This window comes from Adelges cooleyi, unplaced genomic scaffold (genome assembly GCF_023614345.1).
Source record: "Adelges cooleyi isolate 19-005CV unplaced genomic scaffold, UGA_ACOO_1.1 ACOO_flye_CR_arks_rails_tigmint_CR_PRNA_21, whole genome shotgun sequence".
Classification (NCBI taxonomy): Eukaryota; Metazoa; Arthropoda; class Insecta; order Hemiptera; family Adelgidae; genus Adelges; species Adelges cooleyi.
The window spans coordinates 9,891,786-9,910,516 of record NW_026095871.1 but is presented as its reverse complement, the minus strand read 5'-3'; the positions used below and the strand labels follow the sequence as shown (position 1 = coordinate 9,910,516).

The 18,731-nt window shown below is 27.1% G+C and overlaps 3 protein-coding genes across 5 annotated transcripts; 2 read left to right on the top strand and 1 right to left on the bottom strand.

Moving 5' to 3' along the window:
• The first annotated feature begins 1,792 nt into the window (after window positions 1-1,792).
• Window positions 1,793-7,340, top strand: LOC126834330 (uncharacterized). 2 transcript variants are annotated; one of them, XM_050566168.1, is made up of 13 exons: window positions 1,793-1,968; window positions 2,264-2,403; window positions 2,489-2,673; window positions 2,760-2,975; window positions 3,758-3,955; window positions 4,021-4,235; window positions 4,302-4,562; window positions 4,645-4,804; window positions 4,878-5,048; window positions 5,115-5,227; window positions 5,441-5,608; window positions 6,599-6,691; window positions 6,761-7,340. In XM_050566168.1, exons 2-13 carry the CDS (start codon window positions 2,303-2,305, stop codon window positions 6,866-6,868), a joined length of 1,989 nt encoding a protein of 662 aa, XP_050422125.1. In that variant the 5' UTR covers window positions 1,793-1,968; window positions 2,264-2,302; the 3' UTR covers window positions 6,869-7,340. The 2 variants fall into 2 exon arrangements, with proteins under 2 accessions (XP_050422125.1, XP_050422123.1); XM_050566166.1 differs by having other exon boundaries at window positions 1,793-1,972.
• A 1,317-nt stretch (window positions 7,341-8,657) lies between these two features.
• On the top strand, window positions 8,658-13,242 carry LOC126835009 (transmembrane protein 104 homolog). 2 transcript variants are annotated; one of them, XM_050567275.1, is made up of 12 exons: window positions 8,658-9,146; window positions 9,208-9,262; window positions 9,330-9,451; window positions 9,531-9,636; window positions 9,708-9,831; window positions 9,907-9,971; window positions 10,052-10,182; window positions 10,246-10,327; window positions 10,841-10,934; window positions 11,329-11,744; window positions 11,811-11,924; window positions 12,814-13,242. In XM_050567275.1, exons 2-12 carry the CDS (start codon window positions 9,239-9,241, stop codon window positions 13,027-13,029), a joined length of 1,494 nt encoding a protein of 497 aa, XP_050423232.1. In that variant the 5' UTR covers window positions 8,658-9,146; window positions 9,208-9,238; the 3' UTR covers window positions 13,030-13,242. The 2 variants fall into 2 exon arrangements, with proteins under 2 accessions (XP_050423232.1, XP_050423231.1); XM_050567274.1 differs by having other exon boundaries at window positions 8,659-9,262.
• A 373-nt stretch (window positions 13,243-13,615) lies between these two features.
• On the bottom strand, window positions 13,616-18,715 carry LOC126835008 (E3 ubiquitin-protein ligase ZNF598). The gene is made up of 8 exons (XM_050567273.1): window positions 18,472-18,715; window positions 18,182-18,372; window positions 17,561-17,806; window positions 16,504-16,715; window positions 16,186-16,298; window positions 15,826-15,991; window positions 14,417-15,740; window positions 13,616-13,959 (listed from the first exon to the last, which is right to left on the bottom strand). Exons 2-8 carry the CDS (start codon window positions 18,368-18,370, stop codon window positions 13,837-13,839), a joined length of 2,373 nt encoding a protein of 790 aa, XP_050423230.1. The 5' UTR covers window positions 18,371-18,372; window positions 18,472-18,715; the 3' UTR covers window positions 13,616-13,836.
• Between the last annotated feature and the right edge of the window lie 16 nt (window positions 18,716-18,731).

The following is an 18,731-nucleotide window of genomic DNA, read 5'->3' as shown; positions in this document are numbered from 1 at the left end:
TCTCCAATAATTTTCTCAAAATAATTATTAGCGGTTTAGTTCATAAAAATATTTATTTTAATTAGAAATTAAACTTAATAGAGAATAGAATGACTGAATAATGATTTAATAAGTGATGGGGACATGGGCCAAAAATGTAAACATTTTCTTTAAAATCTACAATTTTAGAAAAATGCCCTACAATGTACAAAAATTATGCCTCACGCCGAGCCTGAAAATAAATCATAATATTTAGTTATTGGGCAATAATGGACATTACTGGGACAAATTAACAAAATTAGTTTAATTATTTGACAGTATACTGATAAAAAATGACGATAAAATTGTCCGCGTGACGATGTGTACTTTTTTGAGAAAATAAAAACAATAAACTGAATTCAATAACAACTCTAATTAATATACATTGTGACGTGGGGACGACGCCCGTGGTCATCGTGTTGTCCAACGGGGTTTGCAAGAGCCTTAGTGTAATAATATAAAATGTAAAGAAACGATTTTAACGTACAATTATAATTAATTTAATTGTTCTTAGAATATATTGTATTATTAGAATAAATTGTACTATTATAATAGGCTTCGCGTCGTCCCATCGATTATTATTATTTTTGACAATAACCATATTATTATAGGTTTAATTCGAAAAAAATCGTCCGTTATCGGTTCCCCCTTCGTATACTCTTGTCTTAAACCTTTCGGTCACGATCGCCGTCATTAGTGTATACGTAGTGGTATCAAGTGTTTGGCTAATAAATTAAAAAATAAAAACTAATAATTTAATAATAAGATTGCCGCCGCTTATGGTTTACGGCTGTGAATGTGTTATAGTTTTATTGCTTTCGTGACATAAAATGTTATCATATTGTACTTTTAAAATATTTCATAAGTACGATTTGTCTTATTTATGCACCTTTAACTCTGAAATATTTTTTTCAATATAAATAACTGTATAAGTAATTCTCATAAGATATGGCGCGGGCCCCAAAATGCGTGTGGGGGCGCGGGTTCTAGGACAAATGTCCCAGTTGTCCTACCCTAGAGCCGACCCTACAATAGAGGACATTTATGATGAAGTCTTATAGTAGCTAAAACAGTGTGAAATAGTCAATAGGTACCTACTTGTAAAAGCGTACACATATTTTAGTAATGGGGATTTCCAAATTCCATTAAATTTATCATAACTAATAATTATTAACGTGTTTTCGTGTAAAATACAAATTTTTTTTATAAAAAAATTCCCACTTATCATGTTATAACTTTTAAGAACTCCATAGTCCAAAAATGTTTGCATTTAATACTTAACCGTAAACCAATTATTATTATTGTGTCATAAATAGCTGTATCACATTGAAGTTAAATTAAATTTCAAAACTGTTACAACTCATACGATGGTTTTTATGTTTCATAATTCATTGTATAAGTAGTTCAAAAGTTACGATCTTCGTGCATTTTTATTAGACAAAATATTATGTTCTTATTAGTATGAAGCTAGTAGTTTAGCCTAGTACCTACACTTACACAGTACTCTATAGTTAATACCTAGTATAAATATTTATTAATTGTTTTCAAATTTATTACCACCTCGGCAACAATTTGTAATTCAGCTAGTAAATGTCACGACACTATGACTTGTGGCATTTCAAAAATATATAACTGAGTTACTGAGGTCAAAGTATCGAATGGTATTGTTGAATAATATTATAATGTTTGGTGAAATGCACAATGGATATTATCACTGTAGGTACAACTGTAGCTGCACTAATGACCCAATAATATTTTCTCTTATCTAACCGAAATTTGTGTAATCAAAATTTTTATGCACGCAGTAAGCAATTTGAAAACGAACTCGTTATTAATTACTATTTCTTTTTGTGTTTTTAAAATTAGAATACTTTTATTTTTAACGTTCAATGTAGAAATGAGCAATCTAAGTGCATGAATTTTCAATGGTACTCACACCCATTGTATTAGGCAGGTAAGCAACATATTAATCCAAAACCTAAGATTATCCCCTGCAGGGATAAAAATATTGTACTCACTACAACTAAGCATTGTTTATATTAAACAATACTCAGCATAATAATTATTTTAACTTTTGATACATTCGGAGCACGGGATTCCATAAACTATGATATGTTTATACAAAGACACCTTAGATTATAAACTTTTAAAAATGTGTGTACATTATTTGTTATTAATATCATCAACAAATAATTAATCACAATTAGTATTTATTAAAAGTTTTAAATGAATTACTCTTACTTAGATTATATCATTATCTACATATGTTAACACTACTTGCTACATGACTGAGGATTTAAAAATCAATATTAGGCCATCTAAGGGCCCCAATAAAAGTCCCCAAGAAATTGCAGAATTCTACAAGAAGTTTGACGGATGGCAAGAGTAAATATAAATATATGTTATATAATTAATGTAAATAATTTTTAACCAGGAAATTACAACATAGATCTTTTTTTTGTGTTTACAGAATATTACCTAAAACCGATAACACATACTCTCCTGGATCAAAATATTATAAATATGAAGTATCTCCAGGTATACCTCTTATACCAAATATGTGTAGGCTACCGATCAATAAATATGAAAAAACGCCATTGAAAAATGATTGGTCCGAGGATCAGTCAGATTATTTTAAATCATCTAGTCACATTAGTAAATATAATCTATTATTCTTAATAATTAAAGATTCAATAATTATTATTATAATAGCTAACTTACATTTTTACAATTACCTACAGGAAGAAATCTTTTTTCTGTTAAAACCTACAAACATTTAGTACATAAAAATCACACTGAAACTATTAATCATAGTGAAACTGTAACTACTACCAATCAGAGTACAACTATAAAAATTACTAGACTGGTGTCTGAAACTACATGTACATTTGTTAAGTCCTTATTTTCATATTTAACTTCACTATCTATGCTGACTGAAATGGTTGAATCTGCAATAGGTAAGAAAAGTTGTATTTTATTATTGTAATCTATGACATAGCTCCATTGATTTAGATGTGAGTTATTAATATTTGATATAATATAATAGAAGTAACAAATGTGTAATATTATTTACAAGATATAAATTGATTCATAAATAATAAGTTAATTGTTAGATCAAATAATAACTAATTAAATAAAAGATTATTTTTATTTATTGCTTCATCTAAATAAAAATATATATATATAAATAATGTTTTGAATTTTTAACCATATTAAGCATATTTTTGGTCATTCAAAAAATGATATACAAACAATACCTTTAACTAATCTAATAGTTGGGATGAAGACAAAGAAGAATAAAAAGAACATAGTCTTTAAAAAAAAATATTTAAGAAAAAAAAGCCTTACATTATTTAAATAAATTGTTATTAAAAATTAATAATTATTACAATAATCACAAAAAAAAATCTATATTACATTAATAAGCACTATAAAAGTAATAGTGTAATTTAATGTAACTCAATGGTCTTTGCCGCCGAGGGAAATAATAAAAAAAAAAAAAAAAAAGTAATCTTTTCAATTTTTGTATACATTTTTTGATAGTTCTTTTTGCCATAGAGTAATACATTAAAATGTATTAACATATTTATATTCTATGGCAAGTATTTATATTTATGCTGAAGAGATAAATAACATAAATTTGTATAAATATTAAATAACGATAACATTTTCTTGTGAATAACCATTTTTAAAGCTGCGTTACATATGCTCAAATAATATCTTTGTTATAATTTTTTAGAGTTTGGTTCAAACATAACTTATACTAGCATTCGCAAAGTGACCAATTGGGTACACTTAGCTACATTTAGCATGGTACATTACGATCTGATTATAATCATGACTATAAGAAGAATAGTTAACCGCTGCTTTGGACATAACCAACTAAATAATTTTTGGATGCCTATCATAATTTCATCATTGATATTGGGTTTTATTGGTATAACAAAATTATGTTTTATTTAAGTTCTAAATTTATTTTTGAAAATTGAATACATTTTACAGCAGGTGTTATGCATTTTTATTCACCTATGGAAGTACAATTATGGGATAATTCTTGGTCGGAATTTCTGTTATCCCCATTTAAGACAATGTTCAACATAATTAAATCCGTCTGTCTTACTTTATCTTCAACGGCATATTTTGTTTTTGAAATATTAACTCTTGGCTTAGCCTCATCATTGGTGGCGTTAAGACTATTTGGACAAATGTTTATTAATGTAATATCATACCCAACAAACAACATTGTTAAACCAATTGTGATTAAATATAATGCTTTATTTCAGGTTTTTAATAATGTAAACTCTGTTGTTAATTCCGCCACTAAAGCTAATACAGCTTCTGTTATTCACAATCAAGCTGCATTACCTATTGATTATAATATTTTGGCAAAAACAATTTTGGAAAGTGAAGAATTTCAACACTATATTAATAAACAGTTAAATATTACAAAAATTGATTTAGTACGATTATATGATCAGGAATTTCATGAAACTATTAAAAGTCAGTTACAAGACATGAATTCAGAAAACTTAAGATGGATTAATGTAATTATTCTTATTTAACAATATTTCTTATACCTTTTATAAATACTTACGGTATATTTTATTATTACATTTTACCTTTTAGAATCAGCTGAATAGCCAAAAACTAGCGTTAAAAAGTGTTTATGATAAAATACCCAAACAGGACCAATCAGCTATTGATAGTATTGAAAAAAAAATGTCTGATTTACAAAACACGGTTTCAGATTTAATTAATAATTTTGAAAAATACAAAGCTGAATCAGGTCAGTAAAAATATTTCTGAAGTCTGAAATTGAATGAGGATAATAAAACAAATTTTTTTAAAATTGTCGTTAGAATACTCAAAATCTAAAATAGAGACTGTACCAAATGCGACATGTACCAGAGAAAATTGGTATTCAATTACTAACTATATAGAAAAGTATGTAAATATGACTATGAAAACCACTCTGAATATTTATGATGCTGATAAAACCGGGAAAGTTGATTACGCTTTGGAATCTGCTGGTAAATACAAATTATATAAACATATTTTCAGCGACTGAGTTAAACATTTTTAATTAAAATAATCAGGTGCCACAGTACTTGGGACCCGTTGTACAATTACCAAATCATCAACGGCAGCTTTAACCATGTTTGGTATACCTTTGTGGTATATATCAAATGGTCCTAGATTGGCTATTCAGGTATTTGATTTTTAATTAGTCATATATATACCAATAATCAGTTGTGTTTCAGTTCGGTAAAATATTCATTACAGATAAAGTAATTATGATAACTGTTATATATTGAAATTGTATTATACATTTGTACTAAGTTTTATCATTTCAATTTGTTTGTTTATTTTAATTTTATATTCTACGTAAAAATTAATTCAAATATATTTATTATTGTTACAGCCTGGAGTTTACCCTGGACAGTGTTGGGCATTTGTTGGTGCTAAAGGATTTTTGGTGTTAAAATTATCCAACACTATTTTGGTTAGAGGTTTCACAATAGAACATTTGCCGAGATCTCTTTCGGAAGATGGTAATATCAGATCAGCACCAAAGGATTTTAGCGTTTGGGTTTGTATGAATTATTTAAATAGCAACTTTTTAATTATTTAAAAAACTTTTGAATAAATAATAAGTGAACATTTTATATTATAAAATTATGTAATGGAATGTAGAATATTTAATACTAAAACCACTATCACATACATATGTGCTACTAAAACTGCAGCCGCATACTATCATGATGTGTTGTTTGCTGAAGGTGTTAGATTAGTGTTTTGTGATTTTTTTATAATTAATTTTCTTATACAATACTAAAACCTAAAAATATTGAAAAACTTTTTGTTAATATTTTCCATTCTAATCAAAAACTATAATACTTCAAAGCGGAATTTTATAGATATTTTTAAGTTGTTATTTATTAAATTATTATAATAACTGTTTTAAAACGATTTTGATCAAGCTTACAATTTATACACTTATAAAAGGTGATCCATAAAGAACGCAAGATTTTAAGGTTCTTTAAATCAAATTTAATTTTTGGAATAAAACAAAAATCGCACATTGAAAAATATTTCATATTTAAACAACATCTCTTGAAATGAATGGTGTTTTTTATTTTTTTTCAAAATTGATTTGATTTATAGCAACTCAAAATCCAGCGCTCTGTACGGATCATCCTTTTTAAAAACATTTGTTGTTTAACAATTGAATTATATAAATATTTTGCAGATTTTTTTTTGTAAGATAAAAATTGTAAAAAATAAATATAATATAATTATATAATGTCCTATTTTTCAACCAAATGGTCATTATTAAAACAATATGAAAAAATTAAAACAATTTAGTGTAAATTGACAAGTGTCTATTAAAAGTATTACATTTTATAATTATCAAATAAGAAAACATTTTCAATGAAATTCTGCAATTACTAATTAGTATAATATGCAAAAGAAATTAAAAAATTTTGAAAAAATGTTTTTAAAAAAACAAAATAATACTCAATGGCGTGTTTCTTCGGGGCAAAAATTATATATAAATATTTATCTTTTTTTTTTTTAGGGGCTAGAACGTGAAACAGATTCCAACGGTACTTTATTGGGAAAGAATCAGTTCCAAGTAGATGGACCAAGTCTTCAATACTTTGAAGCTATGGTAACTGTCAATGACTTTTTAGAAGTAAATATAATATCATTAAATTTTATTGAACAATTTTTATTTTAGAAGACAGATGATCCATTTTCAATAATAGAATTAAGAATTGAATCGAATCATGGGCATGATGAGTATACATGTCTATATCGTATAAGAATTCACGGTGTTCCGGCTTAATGGTGCCTAAATAAATTCAGATGTTTACTTATAAGTATAATAAAAAACAGCTTATAATTACTTAAATTGTTACCATTCAACTAAACACAAAAAAAATCTATAATTTTTTTTAAACAACTAAGTCCAAAGATTAAAATATTTTTAAAATTCCTTTTTATACCATTTTCTAATTCTAATGTTTTGTTTTTGTTTAATATATTATAAATTATAATTTGAGTTTAACGTGTTTGATTTATTTGCATAATGTTTTTATAGTATAGTTCAAAGAATTTTTTTTATGTTTTATTTCTATATTTACAAATAAATAAATTATGCCATAGTATTTTAATTTAAGTTAATAGTGTTTAAATCATTTGTGTAATTAAAATTTTTGAAATTGCATTTATAGTATGTTATTTTGGTATGTTCACTATATTGTGTATTTTATTCACTTATTTTTAGATATAATTCATTGTTTAACTAGGCAAGATCTACTGGAATTATATTTTTATTGCATTTTGAATAAAGTTTTTGTAAAAAACACATTTGCGAATATTTTTTTTAGAAACAATATGATTAATCTAAATAATGAGCTATACAAGTGTGCGTTAAAAACCCATGTAAAATGTAATCCTTGACTTCTAAGCGTTTCTATAACCATCTATATGAATATGACTGTGAAAATCTATTTAATTCTTGATTAAATCGGTTCACCTGGAAAAATAGTGTTTACACAAACCTACACAAAAATAAAACATCATTGTAAAAAAACTGTAGTACCTTCTCAGGTTTGTATCAAAGTTCAATTTCTTAAAAAATCTTGTGTTTTTTTTTTACTTATCTATTAATTTTTGTTGACCACATATTCTTCAATGAATGAATGTTAAACGATTTGTCAAAGTTTTTAAATTAAGTTATTATATAATTTATTTACAACGGTTTTAATTTGGAGACATGTAGAGAATGATAACACTCGTCCCTTATATTTTAATTATTGATATTCTAATTAATTTGTTAGATGTTTTTATTAATTTTTTATCTTTAAAATGTTTGTAATTAGTCATGTACATATCAACAAGGATACATAAACAACAAAAGTCAAAATTATTGATTCAATATAACATACTCTCAAATACTGTTAATGATTTCCAAGTATCGCAGCATCCATTAATGAATTATGAATAGGTACAGAATTTTTTATTGATTCTATATAAGTCCCGAGTATATGCTTCATTATTTTTTTTATAATGATAAATTATCTGATAATGGTAAATGGTGAATAATGGTAATAGTCCTGTGGTATTAAGTTCGTGGGTATGTGTGGCAAGGTGGATTTATAAATTCACTGAATAAGCCGGGATTACACTTTACAGCGAGATGTTTTTAAACGATTCAAACAATATGAAATTAATGAATATAATAATTTATTTTCGGCATAATATGAATTGAACATTTAAAATACTTTCAGACGTTAAGATACCTATTTACTATAGCAGGCCGTTATTTATTATGCATATTAGCCGTTTGCCATACCTATTATTATTTAATACCTACTTTCTATCAAAATATGGCATTGAACCATTTACGGTTATCAGTTGACAAAATAACCGTACTAATATTATTAACACCGTGAAAAATATATAGGTATGTTAACAACTTGTGATAGCCTTGATATGGCCGTCGGTTTATCCGGGCGGCCATGTATTGCTTACGAGAGAAAAAACGGCTGTCATATTGTACAAAGTGATATCACAAGTTGCCGGCATACCTCATTTGTTTTGTCACAATTAATACCACGCACATGTGAGTATATGACATATTGTTTTACCTATATGCTCATTCGTCATAAATCATAATATTATTGTGTTAAAAAACGCATTTTCTTTGTCACACAGCCACTAGCTAATATTCGTTAATAATTGGTGAATTATTGAGATTATATTGTTTAATTTGGATGTTGGTCGTATCTTTTTGAATGGAGAAAAAGAATACGCCGCGTTAAAATTTAAACGCTATTTGGGAACTGTACAGAGCTATTTTATTTTGGAATTTCATACTAAATGGATTGGATACGGGTACCGAAGTATGATGATATAATTACTTGAGAACCATTTAACTAGAAAAAGTCGACGGATCTTGTGAAACGAAGCTACATAATATCAATTGTTATCAGATTGTGTATTAGCTTTTATATTGTGTACCACTCTAACTTCGCCGTTGTTAGCATGATTTGATTTAATCTTATTTTGGTTTTGAATTTTGAACGAAATACCTTTTGACTCTACATCAAGTAGATAATGTAAACGTTTGTTTTGAACATTATTTTTTTTAAACTGATGGTTAAACTTGCTACTTTGTAGTAAAGCCGACTGCTGTAAGTGAAACTACACTATGAGTTCTAGTTATTCGTCATCGGTATGTTCTTACTAAAATTTAACTGTTAATTTGTAGTTACGAACCATATTTTATTTTTGCTATCTAGGTAGGATTAATCTTTGTATTCAATTTAATTATCGGCCCAGGTGCATTGACTTTACCAGCGGTCGTTCAACAAACAGGATGGTTTTTAAGCAGCGTGTTCATAGCCGTTTTGGCATTTTTTAGGTAACTATCATTAAATTATTACATTTTTTAAATTCAAAACACATATACTATATTTTCTTATCTATATGACATTGTCTAGTTACCTTACCTTCACGTTTATCATTGAATCGATTACTATAACTAATGCCATTACCCAATTGCGCAAGTTGCAAATGATGAAAAATGTGACGAGACAATTGAAATCGGTAATAAAAATTATTATTTTTTAAGTATAACTTAATGTATTAAAAACTAAAATTACATATTTTGATTCAAGTGTAAGGATATGTTGTCTCAAGTTACAACAGTTAACTGTGATCGAATTTCTACAGCTAGTACAGATAGTTTTAATACCGACGATGAAGCGCCAATTTTTGACAATCCAGCGATGGCATCATCCAGTATTTACACTTTAACTGTTAACGATGAATATTTAAAAATTTAAACATATTTGAAAATATATTGATACATTTTAGGTTCTTTAATGGATTTTCCTCCTGAATCTGTTCAGTTACTTTCATTGGATAACAGAATCGAATTGGTAATAATATATATTTATAGATATATAATATATATTTACATTTATTTATATTTTATATCGTAATCAAATTATTAATTTAGGGAGAAATGGTTACTGTGTTGTTACCGCCATTCGCTAAAGTACTCTTTTTTATTTCATTGTGCGGTTATTTGTTTGGTGACATATCGATATACTATAAAGCAATTGGACGTTCGTTTGTAAAATTTACATGGTAACTTAAGCTAAACAATTTCAGTTTTATGTTTTTTTTAAAAATTGTAATTTTTCAATTTAGTAACAACAATAAAACCAACGAAACAAACTTGTGTTGGGAGGATTCTTCATATACCAAACATGATGTTTATTTAGCTTACTTGGTGAGTATGATTCAATATTTTGGCTCTAATGAAATTTTAAATTTGAATAATTATGGATTTTAATTTTTTTGATTTATTTTAAATGTGGATGTAGATTTTCTGTAGCACATCTATACCCTGTCCACCAAGAAAACATGTCGTGACCTGATGAAAATTGGTTATTCTGCACATCCCTATGCGGCACCTAGCGTGACTAGTGTTTCTCCTGATACCCCCTGCCAGCCTGTCCTAGGTAGCCACTTGGTCTCCAGTCTACATGCACAAAACCGGCATGTTCTCTCGGCAGACAGGGTATAGATCTACATAAAATCGTTAAAATGGAGAAAAACCATTCTCAAGTATTTTTTTTTGACAATACACATTTTAGAAAATATTTTTGAACTCTAAAATTGTAGTATTTTATTAAAGATAGTTGGAAGTATGATATTTTTCCATAATTTTTCAACTATACAAATGAATGCAGTAAATTAGTAAAGAATAACATTTAACAATATTATGATTGTTATTAAATAGGGTCTTTACTTAATAATTGTTGGCCCGTTTACATTTTTCAATGTTCAAAAAACCAAACATTTACAAGTTTTTTCATTCATTATGCGTGTTACTGGTAAGTTACAAATAATAAACATAAATAACTTTTATATACGCTATATGTCATTACATCCGCTCAACTTCCTTCTTGTCTTATATTTTAATATATAACATTTTTTTTTTGGTACTTATTTAATTACAATTATTTTCAATTCTCTACATTACACTCACAATTTTTATGGCCACTCAACAAACTAAAGTTTTATTTTTTTTGGCAAAATTAAATTTATTAGTACTGCGACTTATTTTTGAATATTAGTTGCTAACGCCATTCTTAAAACTTTTCTTGCTTTGCCATTTAGCTACATCTTTTTTTACTTTTTATTCATACTTTTCACACTTTTGTACATTTTCTCGTATTTTTGCACTAAAAATTGTATAATAACTATTCATATTTTCTTTTTTTTTAGCTATGCTTACAATGTTTACACTTGCAGTGCTGCGTATTATCACTCCAACTGAAGATCACGGAGATCCCCCTGCAGCCTATTTCCCTGCTATACCACAACTTATCGGTGCATCAATTTATGCGTTTATGTGTCATCACTCAATACCATCAGTGATAGCACCAATTAAAAATAAAAATAATTTAATGCTTAAGATTGCTAGCGATTTCTTGTTCATTTATAGTCTGTACATGTGTCTGTGTATATCGGGAGCATACGCATTTCCAAAAGTCAATGAATTTTACACAATTAATTTTACACCAACACAGAACACTGAACTAATATACAAAGTAATAGATTCGTTTCTGGTTCTGTTCCCGGTGTTAACGATCAGTATAAGTTTTCCAATTATTGCTATCACTTTGCGAAATAACCTTCAAGTAAATCCATTCTTTATTCAATATTTATTTTGATAGTTTTATTAAAACAACATATTTTTATTTCAGGTAATGCTTCTTCCTGAAGACGCTCATTGGGCTTGGAAACGAATAGTTTTGCCTTTATTTACATTAATAACTCCTATGTTATTAGCAGTATTTGTATCTGATCTCGAAGACTTGGTAAATTTATTATTATGTAACAATAGATTAATTTTTTTCAACATATTATTGACTATAGTGATGGAATCCAAAACTTTCATAGATTAAACTATTAGTTAAATCATTTTCGGATCTATCCATATTGTCATTAATTAGCCGATGTTTCAGACCCACTGCAGGGTCTATTTTCAGACCTATGTAATTAATCTTAATGATTTAGTTTTATAAATGTTTATAACGAACAATATTGATATTGCTAATAAAATTTAGTAAGTTTCAATTTTTATTATAAAAAACTATCATTGACTTAGAATGCCGAAAAACAACATGTTTTTGGTGACTGCCACAAAAAACAACATTATTCACTTTTTCTTACAAAAAACATTCTGATATTTTTTTCTCCCATTCGATCCAGCATGGTAAAAAAAGACTATTACAATGATTGATCGGACTCTGATAAATAAAAAAAATTATCCAAACTTAAAAAAATCAAAATGATTTAAGCCTTAGTTAAAAAACAAAAATGAGCCGATAACATTTAGATAAAAAAAAATTATCTCATCAGATTCTTTGATAAAATTTAACTGGTAAATTGAACCAAACTGAAATAATAATTTTTTTATTATACAGGTGGTGTTTGGTTAATTATTTTTTTTTGTCATGTCAGGTGTCGAATTGTTTTTTTTTTAATCAAGCTGGATTGAACTGGGCTGAAACCATTTCTTTGCTGTTGAATAGGATTGGTATAATTTTTTCGCCTTCAAAATGTCAATATTTATCATTTCTTTTCTTTAGATTTGTTAATTTTTTAAGACTGACTCTTACATAATAATTTAGTAATAATCTGAATTTTTGAAATTCTGTCCTATTATATGAATTTTTTTGTTAAATCTAAAATTAAAAATTTCAGGTAGCAATAGTAGCCGTGTATGCTGGCACCGGCATACAATATGTGACACCCTCATTGTTGGTCATAGCTGCTCGAGCTGAAATCCCACAGCAAGTGGCAGGGATTAAGAATGATTTTTGTTCACCTTTTAAGTCGAAAAATTGGCCCATAGCTATACTCATATGGTCAGTGATATGTGTTGTAGTTTTAACCAATTTTTTTATATTTATTAAATAAACAACCCTAATTAGACTATACATTATAATCTGTTACTATATTTAGAGTTTAATATGTTTTTGTGTACCATTATTGTTAACAAGTTTCTAAGAAGACAAGACTATAAAATAATGTCACAATAAATAATAAATTATATATAAATGTTTAAAAATACATGTATTTTCTTCATTAACTGGTTTTTAAATATACACTTTTATTTTATGAAAAATAAAATTGTATTCTTTTTTTACTTACAAAAATCCTATATTTTGTTATTTTTCAAAAGGCTATTAAAAAAAAAAAACTAAAAAGTTCTTTACATTGTTTAATTAAAATTACTTACATTAATTCATAAATGTAAATTTACATATTTTCAAGATTATCGTTATTGTATATAAGAGAAAAATATTTTTTAACAAATAATTATACTTATTCCTTAAGTCTAACAAAAAAAGTCCAAAAATAACTACTTTACAAATTATACATTTGTAATACAATATTTTTGTATAAGGTATAATATAATTTTTTTTCAAGAATTTTAGTTCTAAAACATTTCTTAATATTACAATATACTAAAACATAACAATATTAAGCTCAGATGTATTTATCTATAAATATACCCCTAGTTAGTACTTTTTATTAATAATTAATTTAATAATAATAATTACAAAAAAAAAAAAAAGACAATATTCATACAATTTTTAAGTCAATACATTTTGAAAATATAAAATGAAAAAAAAAATTATAGCCAAAATAAAGCTGCGACAATAAATTATTGTATTTGGAAGGTGTCAATTGTCAGTGCGATCTGACAATTTATTTTCAACTTCACATATTATGCAAGGATAAATGTTGGTCAGAGTCATTAGTTCTTAATACTTGACGACAAATTTTGCACTGTGCAACGTTTAATTCTTCGCCGCTATTTCTATTATAAACAAATAGCAATTCCTTAAAAAAAAAAAAATATATGTATTAGAATAAAATCAATTAACATTTAACCTAACTTTTTCATGTAAATATCAGAAATAATATTTGAACTATACTTTAAGTCTAAAAATAAAGAAAGTTTACCCTTCAAAACAGTAAAAATTAACACATTTTTCATTTTAAAATTACGGCATGCTATAACTTAGTGAAAAATAGTCAAACTAGTTTATATTTGATAAACATTTATTGCTTTTTTTTTAGTATATTAGACATTTCCCAATTGACTAATCAATTTTTTCAGTATATTGTTCTTAACTTAAAAATTAACAATAAACATACATTTTCATTATTTTTATTTAATTAAATACATTTTTCAGTTACAATAATTCTAATAACCTGTGACCTCCCTCCTTCATCCCCATTTTTTTTTAACTTAAAAATATTTTTGAAAAAAATGCATTATATTAAAATTAAATACCTGCTGTTTTTGTATATCTGGCAACAATAAGAGAAGCTCTTGAAAAACAGTTTCGAATCTATTTCTACAGATAGCTTCAACACAATAAGAATAAAAATCATACGCAGTGATTACATGTTTCCTGAATAATGTTGACATTTCTTTGAATTTTTCAAATGTATCAAATTGATCATCGCGCGGAATCAATGCTGCTACTAAATTATTAATTAGCACTTTATTTCGAATAGCTAAGTTAGGAGGGTCCTTAAATTCATATGATTGAGTTAAAGATAATCCGGGTGGGGCTTTAATTTGAGGACGACTAGTTAGGCCTGGAGGAGCTCTAATTTGATGAGTATTTTCAAATCCTGGCGGTACTTTGGGTGTTGGGGTTTCAACTGTTTTAGTATTATCTCGCTCCACTATTGATTGCTTGTTTTCATTCTTTTTTCTTTTTTTCTTTTCTTTCGGAATGGAAACAGGTTCTTCTAATTTTTCAGATGAAGGTACAACATTTTGATGTTGATTTTCTTTTATACTTTTCTTGTTGGGTTCTTTTTTTACCTCTACTTTATTGTCGTTTTTACTAATTTCTGGTTTAGACGTTTTACTTTTTACATCTCCATTACAATGAATATCTTTAGATTTTGTTTTATTTTCTTTATTTTCAATTTTTTGAGAATTGTTCTCATTTTTCCGAGAACTACTTTCAACTTGTATAAGTTTTTTAGGTATATTTTGGGTACTTTCTACTGAACTGGCACTTTTTTTGGTATTATCTGGTTTCTTTTTATTTCCCAACTTGGCTAAATTACTTTTAATGGGTTCCGATTTCTTGTTGAGATTAGGGAAATCTGATGAGCTGGGTACTTTGGGGGCTTCGGCAATTTTTTTCTTTATGGGAGCTTCTTTTTTTACTTTTTTCTTTGCTTCTTGTTCTTCATTAATGGTTTTGGCTTTAGAAACCCAACTATCAGCGTTAGCGACTTCTTTGACTTTTGCTTGTTTTTGGTTGCCATCTAAAGAAGGAAAATCTTTAGCTTGATTGGGTAACCGTATGGATGGTCCAGCATTTTCTTTTTTTTTTTCTTGTTTAACCGGTTCTGGAGGTTTCTTTAAGATCGTAGCCATTCGAACGCTGTTTGCAGACTGAGTGGGCCTAGGTGGAGGAGGTGCTGGATCTTGACCAAGGGCTGGAAATGAGTTCAGATCTCGTGTGTTAACGTGGTGGTTTTGTTTTCTAGTTCGAGCACACGGTAGAACAGTAGTGGTTTGTCCATTAAGAGATGGGAAATCGGATGTATCGCGCACATTAAGAGCACGATCAGGTGGAGGATTGTTATTCCTAAATACCAAAAACGTCTAAGTTAAACATATAGTTTTTAAAAATAATTGTATAAATATCAGCGTAGTTTTAAATACAAACTTACAAATAATAATTATTATCAGGCATTGTTTGATGTTGATTGGGAAGTGGTCTACCAGCTTCAACTAATGGAAAATGTCTAGGACGTAAATTAAATTCTATTTTTAAGGTACGTGCTTCTTTGGAACCATGTTTCCCAAGTTCCTTACTATGAGTTTGGGCTTTATGAGCTATAAAATATGAATCACATACTTAAATATACAAAACTAAATAAATTTATATTTAATAAATATTATAATATATACATATATATGTTTTTCTTACAGTTAAATAATGAGTATTGAATTTTTATACATCATGTATAAAAACGAGCGGGTGCTAAACAGGCCTTACAGTCATTAGCGTTTATAACTGATAAACTTACCTTGTAAATCTATTGCTGTTCGAAAAACTGATGTAAATTGTTCGTTAGCACAATTCCCTTCTTCACAAAGATAATGTTTGTCATAATAATGCCTTCTTAGCCAAGCATAAGTCCTATAAAAACACATTTATTATTTTGATACAAAAACATTTTATCGAATATAGGTAGTCCAGAATAACAGATAATGCATCAGTATTATATTTTATTTTCATTCTACTTCAACAACATTATTTGCTTTGTAAATAATTAAAAAATTAAAAGTTTTTAAAATGATTATTTCGACTTGAAATAAGTGTATCTGTACATATTTTTACTTACATATAATAATCCTGTATTCCATCAGCATCACAAAAATGACAGTAGAAATGTTCTTTTCTCAAATGCTTGTAAAGTTCATCTTTATCCAAATAACGAACATTACAAAAATGGCATTCTGGATGGCCTCGATGGGAAGTATTATCTGGGTCTCCACATTCTTCGTGTCTTGCTAACTCATCATAATTATACCAGCGCCTTTGACTTGCAAATATCTAGTAAAAAATAAAATTACAATAATATGTTATGGTTTTGTCGTGTGTCTACTAAAAAGTAGAATGCAAAGTTTTAACAACGTAATAATAAAAATAAATGCATTTAAAAAGTGATAAAATTTCATACTAATAAACCATTTAAGTAAATGCATTTAAAATATACAGGGTGGCTCACGAAGATTTGACAAATTAAATAACTTTTGTTCAAGTGAATATTTTTGAGATTTTTTTTTAAAAATAAGTTACACCCATTTGCGCTATAAGCACCACGATTTTTATTGCACTTACCTGTTTTACTTTTTTTAATAATTGTTTTATTTTTTTTATTACATTTTTTTATTTTTTTTCAAGATAGTCATTTTATTCAAAATAATTAAAAAAAAAAAATTGGTGAAAAAAATTTGTATTTTTATTCATCCGTTCAAAAGTTATACTCATTTGAAAGTGAGGATGACTGATGACGGAAGGTGGAGTGCAATAGGTAACGCGCGCTGATAAAAATAAATCTACGCGGAGATGAAGTCTTATTTTAGTAATAATTGAGCTAATATGTAGTTTTTTGTTATTTTATATCTTATTAATTTTGTCTGCTTTCATTGTGTAGTATTTAACTATTCTTTTAACATTGAAGAAATTTATAATCTTTTATTATATTTAGTAGCATATAAATTAAAAATCTTAGTCTTATTTTTTTGAGAGTATACTTGGTTAGAAAAGATGCCTTTTAATATATAAATAATAATAATATTAACACAGAGAAATAGTGCTAAATTATAATTAGACTAAAAAATAAGGAATTTGCCTGTAATAAAAAGCGTTACAAAGTATGATTGAGTAAATTTTACCTTTAAATGTTTAACACAAAGACGACAAGCATATAAACGATGGGTTTTCTCCATATGCGTTGCTAACTGCTCAAATGCTCCAAAATCAGGACGATCATAACATTTCTTACAATAACAACGCAATAGTTGCTCAAACGAGTTTTCAATATAATGGTCATTGAATGCAATACCATACTTTTTGTTGTAGCGAGAATATTGACGACTGTCCAAATCTTTGAACAAGTTAACTTCTTTGGTAAAAATTACCTATAACAATAAAATTAATCAATGCTTAACCTGTCTTACATGCAATTTTCAGATATTAGGAGAAATACTATACAATGTAATGTAAGTTTAACAGCTTTGTCAAAACTTTAACAGTTATCAAAAAAAATAAAAGATGGACTATAATATATAATATAATACAAATTAAAAGCAAAAAATATTATTATATTTTTACAACTAAAAGTTTAAATGATGCATGTTAAGGAAAATTAAAAACAAACACCTGAGAAAACTAACTAAAAAAAAATAACCTAGATATTAAAATATAAAATGGTAAAATAAATTTGTAATTTAACTATTAACCATAATTCGAAATTATGCTATATACTGCTAATTAAAATGAAATAAAATATAAACCTTTGTCATTATACGCCTGCATATTGGACATTCTTTTTGATCGCATAACACTCTCATGGTAGTAGAACACTCATAACAAACTGGATGATCACATGCACCAATTGAAAAAATTGTTTGCGGCCTAAAACATATCACGCAACTAGTCCCCGACGAAGACGAATTCCTGTAGGAGTGACCTTTTTTCTCCATTTCTAAAATGTTAAAATTAAATTACAGGTAACGTTTGTCTAATCAATAAGATTTTTTTTAAACAGAGTATTGAACATCATAAGTCTAATATTTTAACCTACTTGTAATTTGGCACAAATCTTGGTTAGATAAAACAGACACAAGGTGCAACAAACGTTATGTAAACTTGCAGACTTGCAATTTTTAATAAATAGACTTAGTGACGTTAATGACAATAATGGTGATAATTAGATCAAGTTGAAACCGTATTTTGGAAATTAAAACTCGTGCACGTTTTCTTGCGGCAAAAACTTTCAACTTCACATTTTTAGTTTTTACCACGAAAACCGAAAATGGTAACGTAAATTTTTTTTTATCAAAA

Coding starts and splice junctions, on each gene's coding strand:
- LOC126834330 (XM_050566168.1), top strand. CDS start 2,303: ATGACTGAGGATTTAAAAATCAATATTAGGCCATCTAAGGGCCCCAAT. Junction 2,976..3,757: donor AATGGTTGAATCTGCAATAG/GTAAGAAAAGTT, acceptor ATAATTTTTTAG/AGTTTGGTTCAAACATAACT. Junction 4,236..4,301: donor TTGGACAAATGTTTATTAAT/GTAATATCATAC, acceptor GCTTTATTTCAG/GTTTTTAATAATGTAAACTC.
- LOC126835009 (XM_050567275.1), top strand. CDS start 9,239: ATGAGTTCTAGTTATTCGTCATCG. Junction 10,183..10,245: donor TCGTTTGTAAAATTTACATG/GTAACTTAAGCT, acceptor TTTTCAATTTAG/TAACAACAATAAAACCAACG. Junction 11,925..12,813: donor TATCTGATCTCGAAGACTTG/GTAAATTTATTA, acceptor TAAAAATTTCAG/GTAGCAATAGTAGCCGTGTA.
- LOC126835008 (XM_050567273.1), bottom strand. CDS start 18,370: ATGGAGAAAAAAGGTCACTCCTACAGGAATTCGTCTTCGTCGGGGACT. Junction 17,807..18,181: donor GCAGGCGTATAATGACAAAG/GTTTATATTTTA, acceptor TTATTGTTATAG/GTAATTTTTACCAAAGAAGT. Junction 16,716..17,560: donor TTTGTGTTAAACATTTAAAG/GTAAAATTTACT, acceptor ATTTTTTACTAG/ATATTTGCAAGTCAAAGGCG.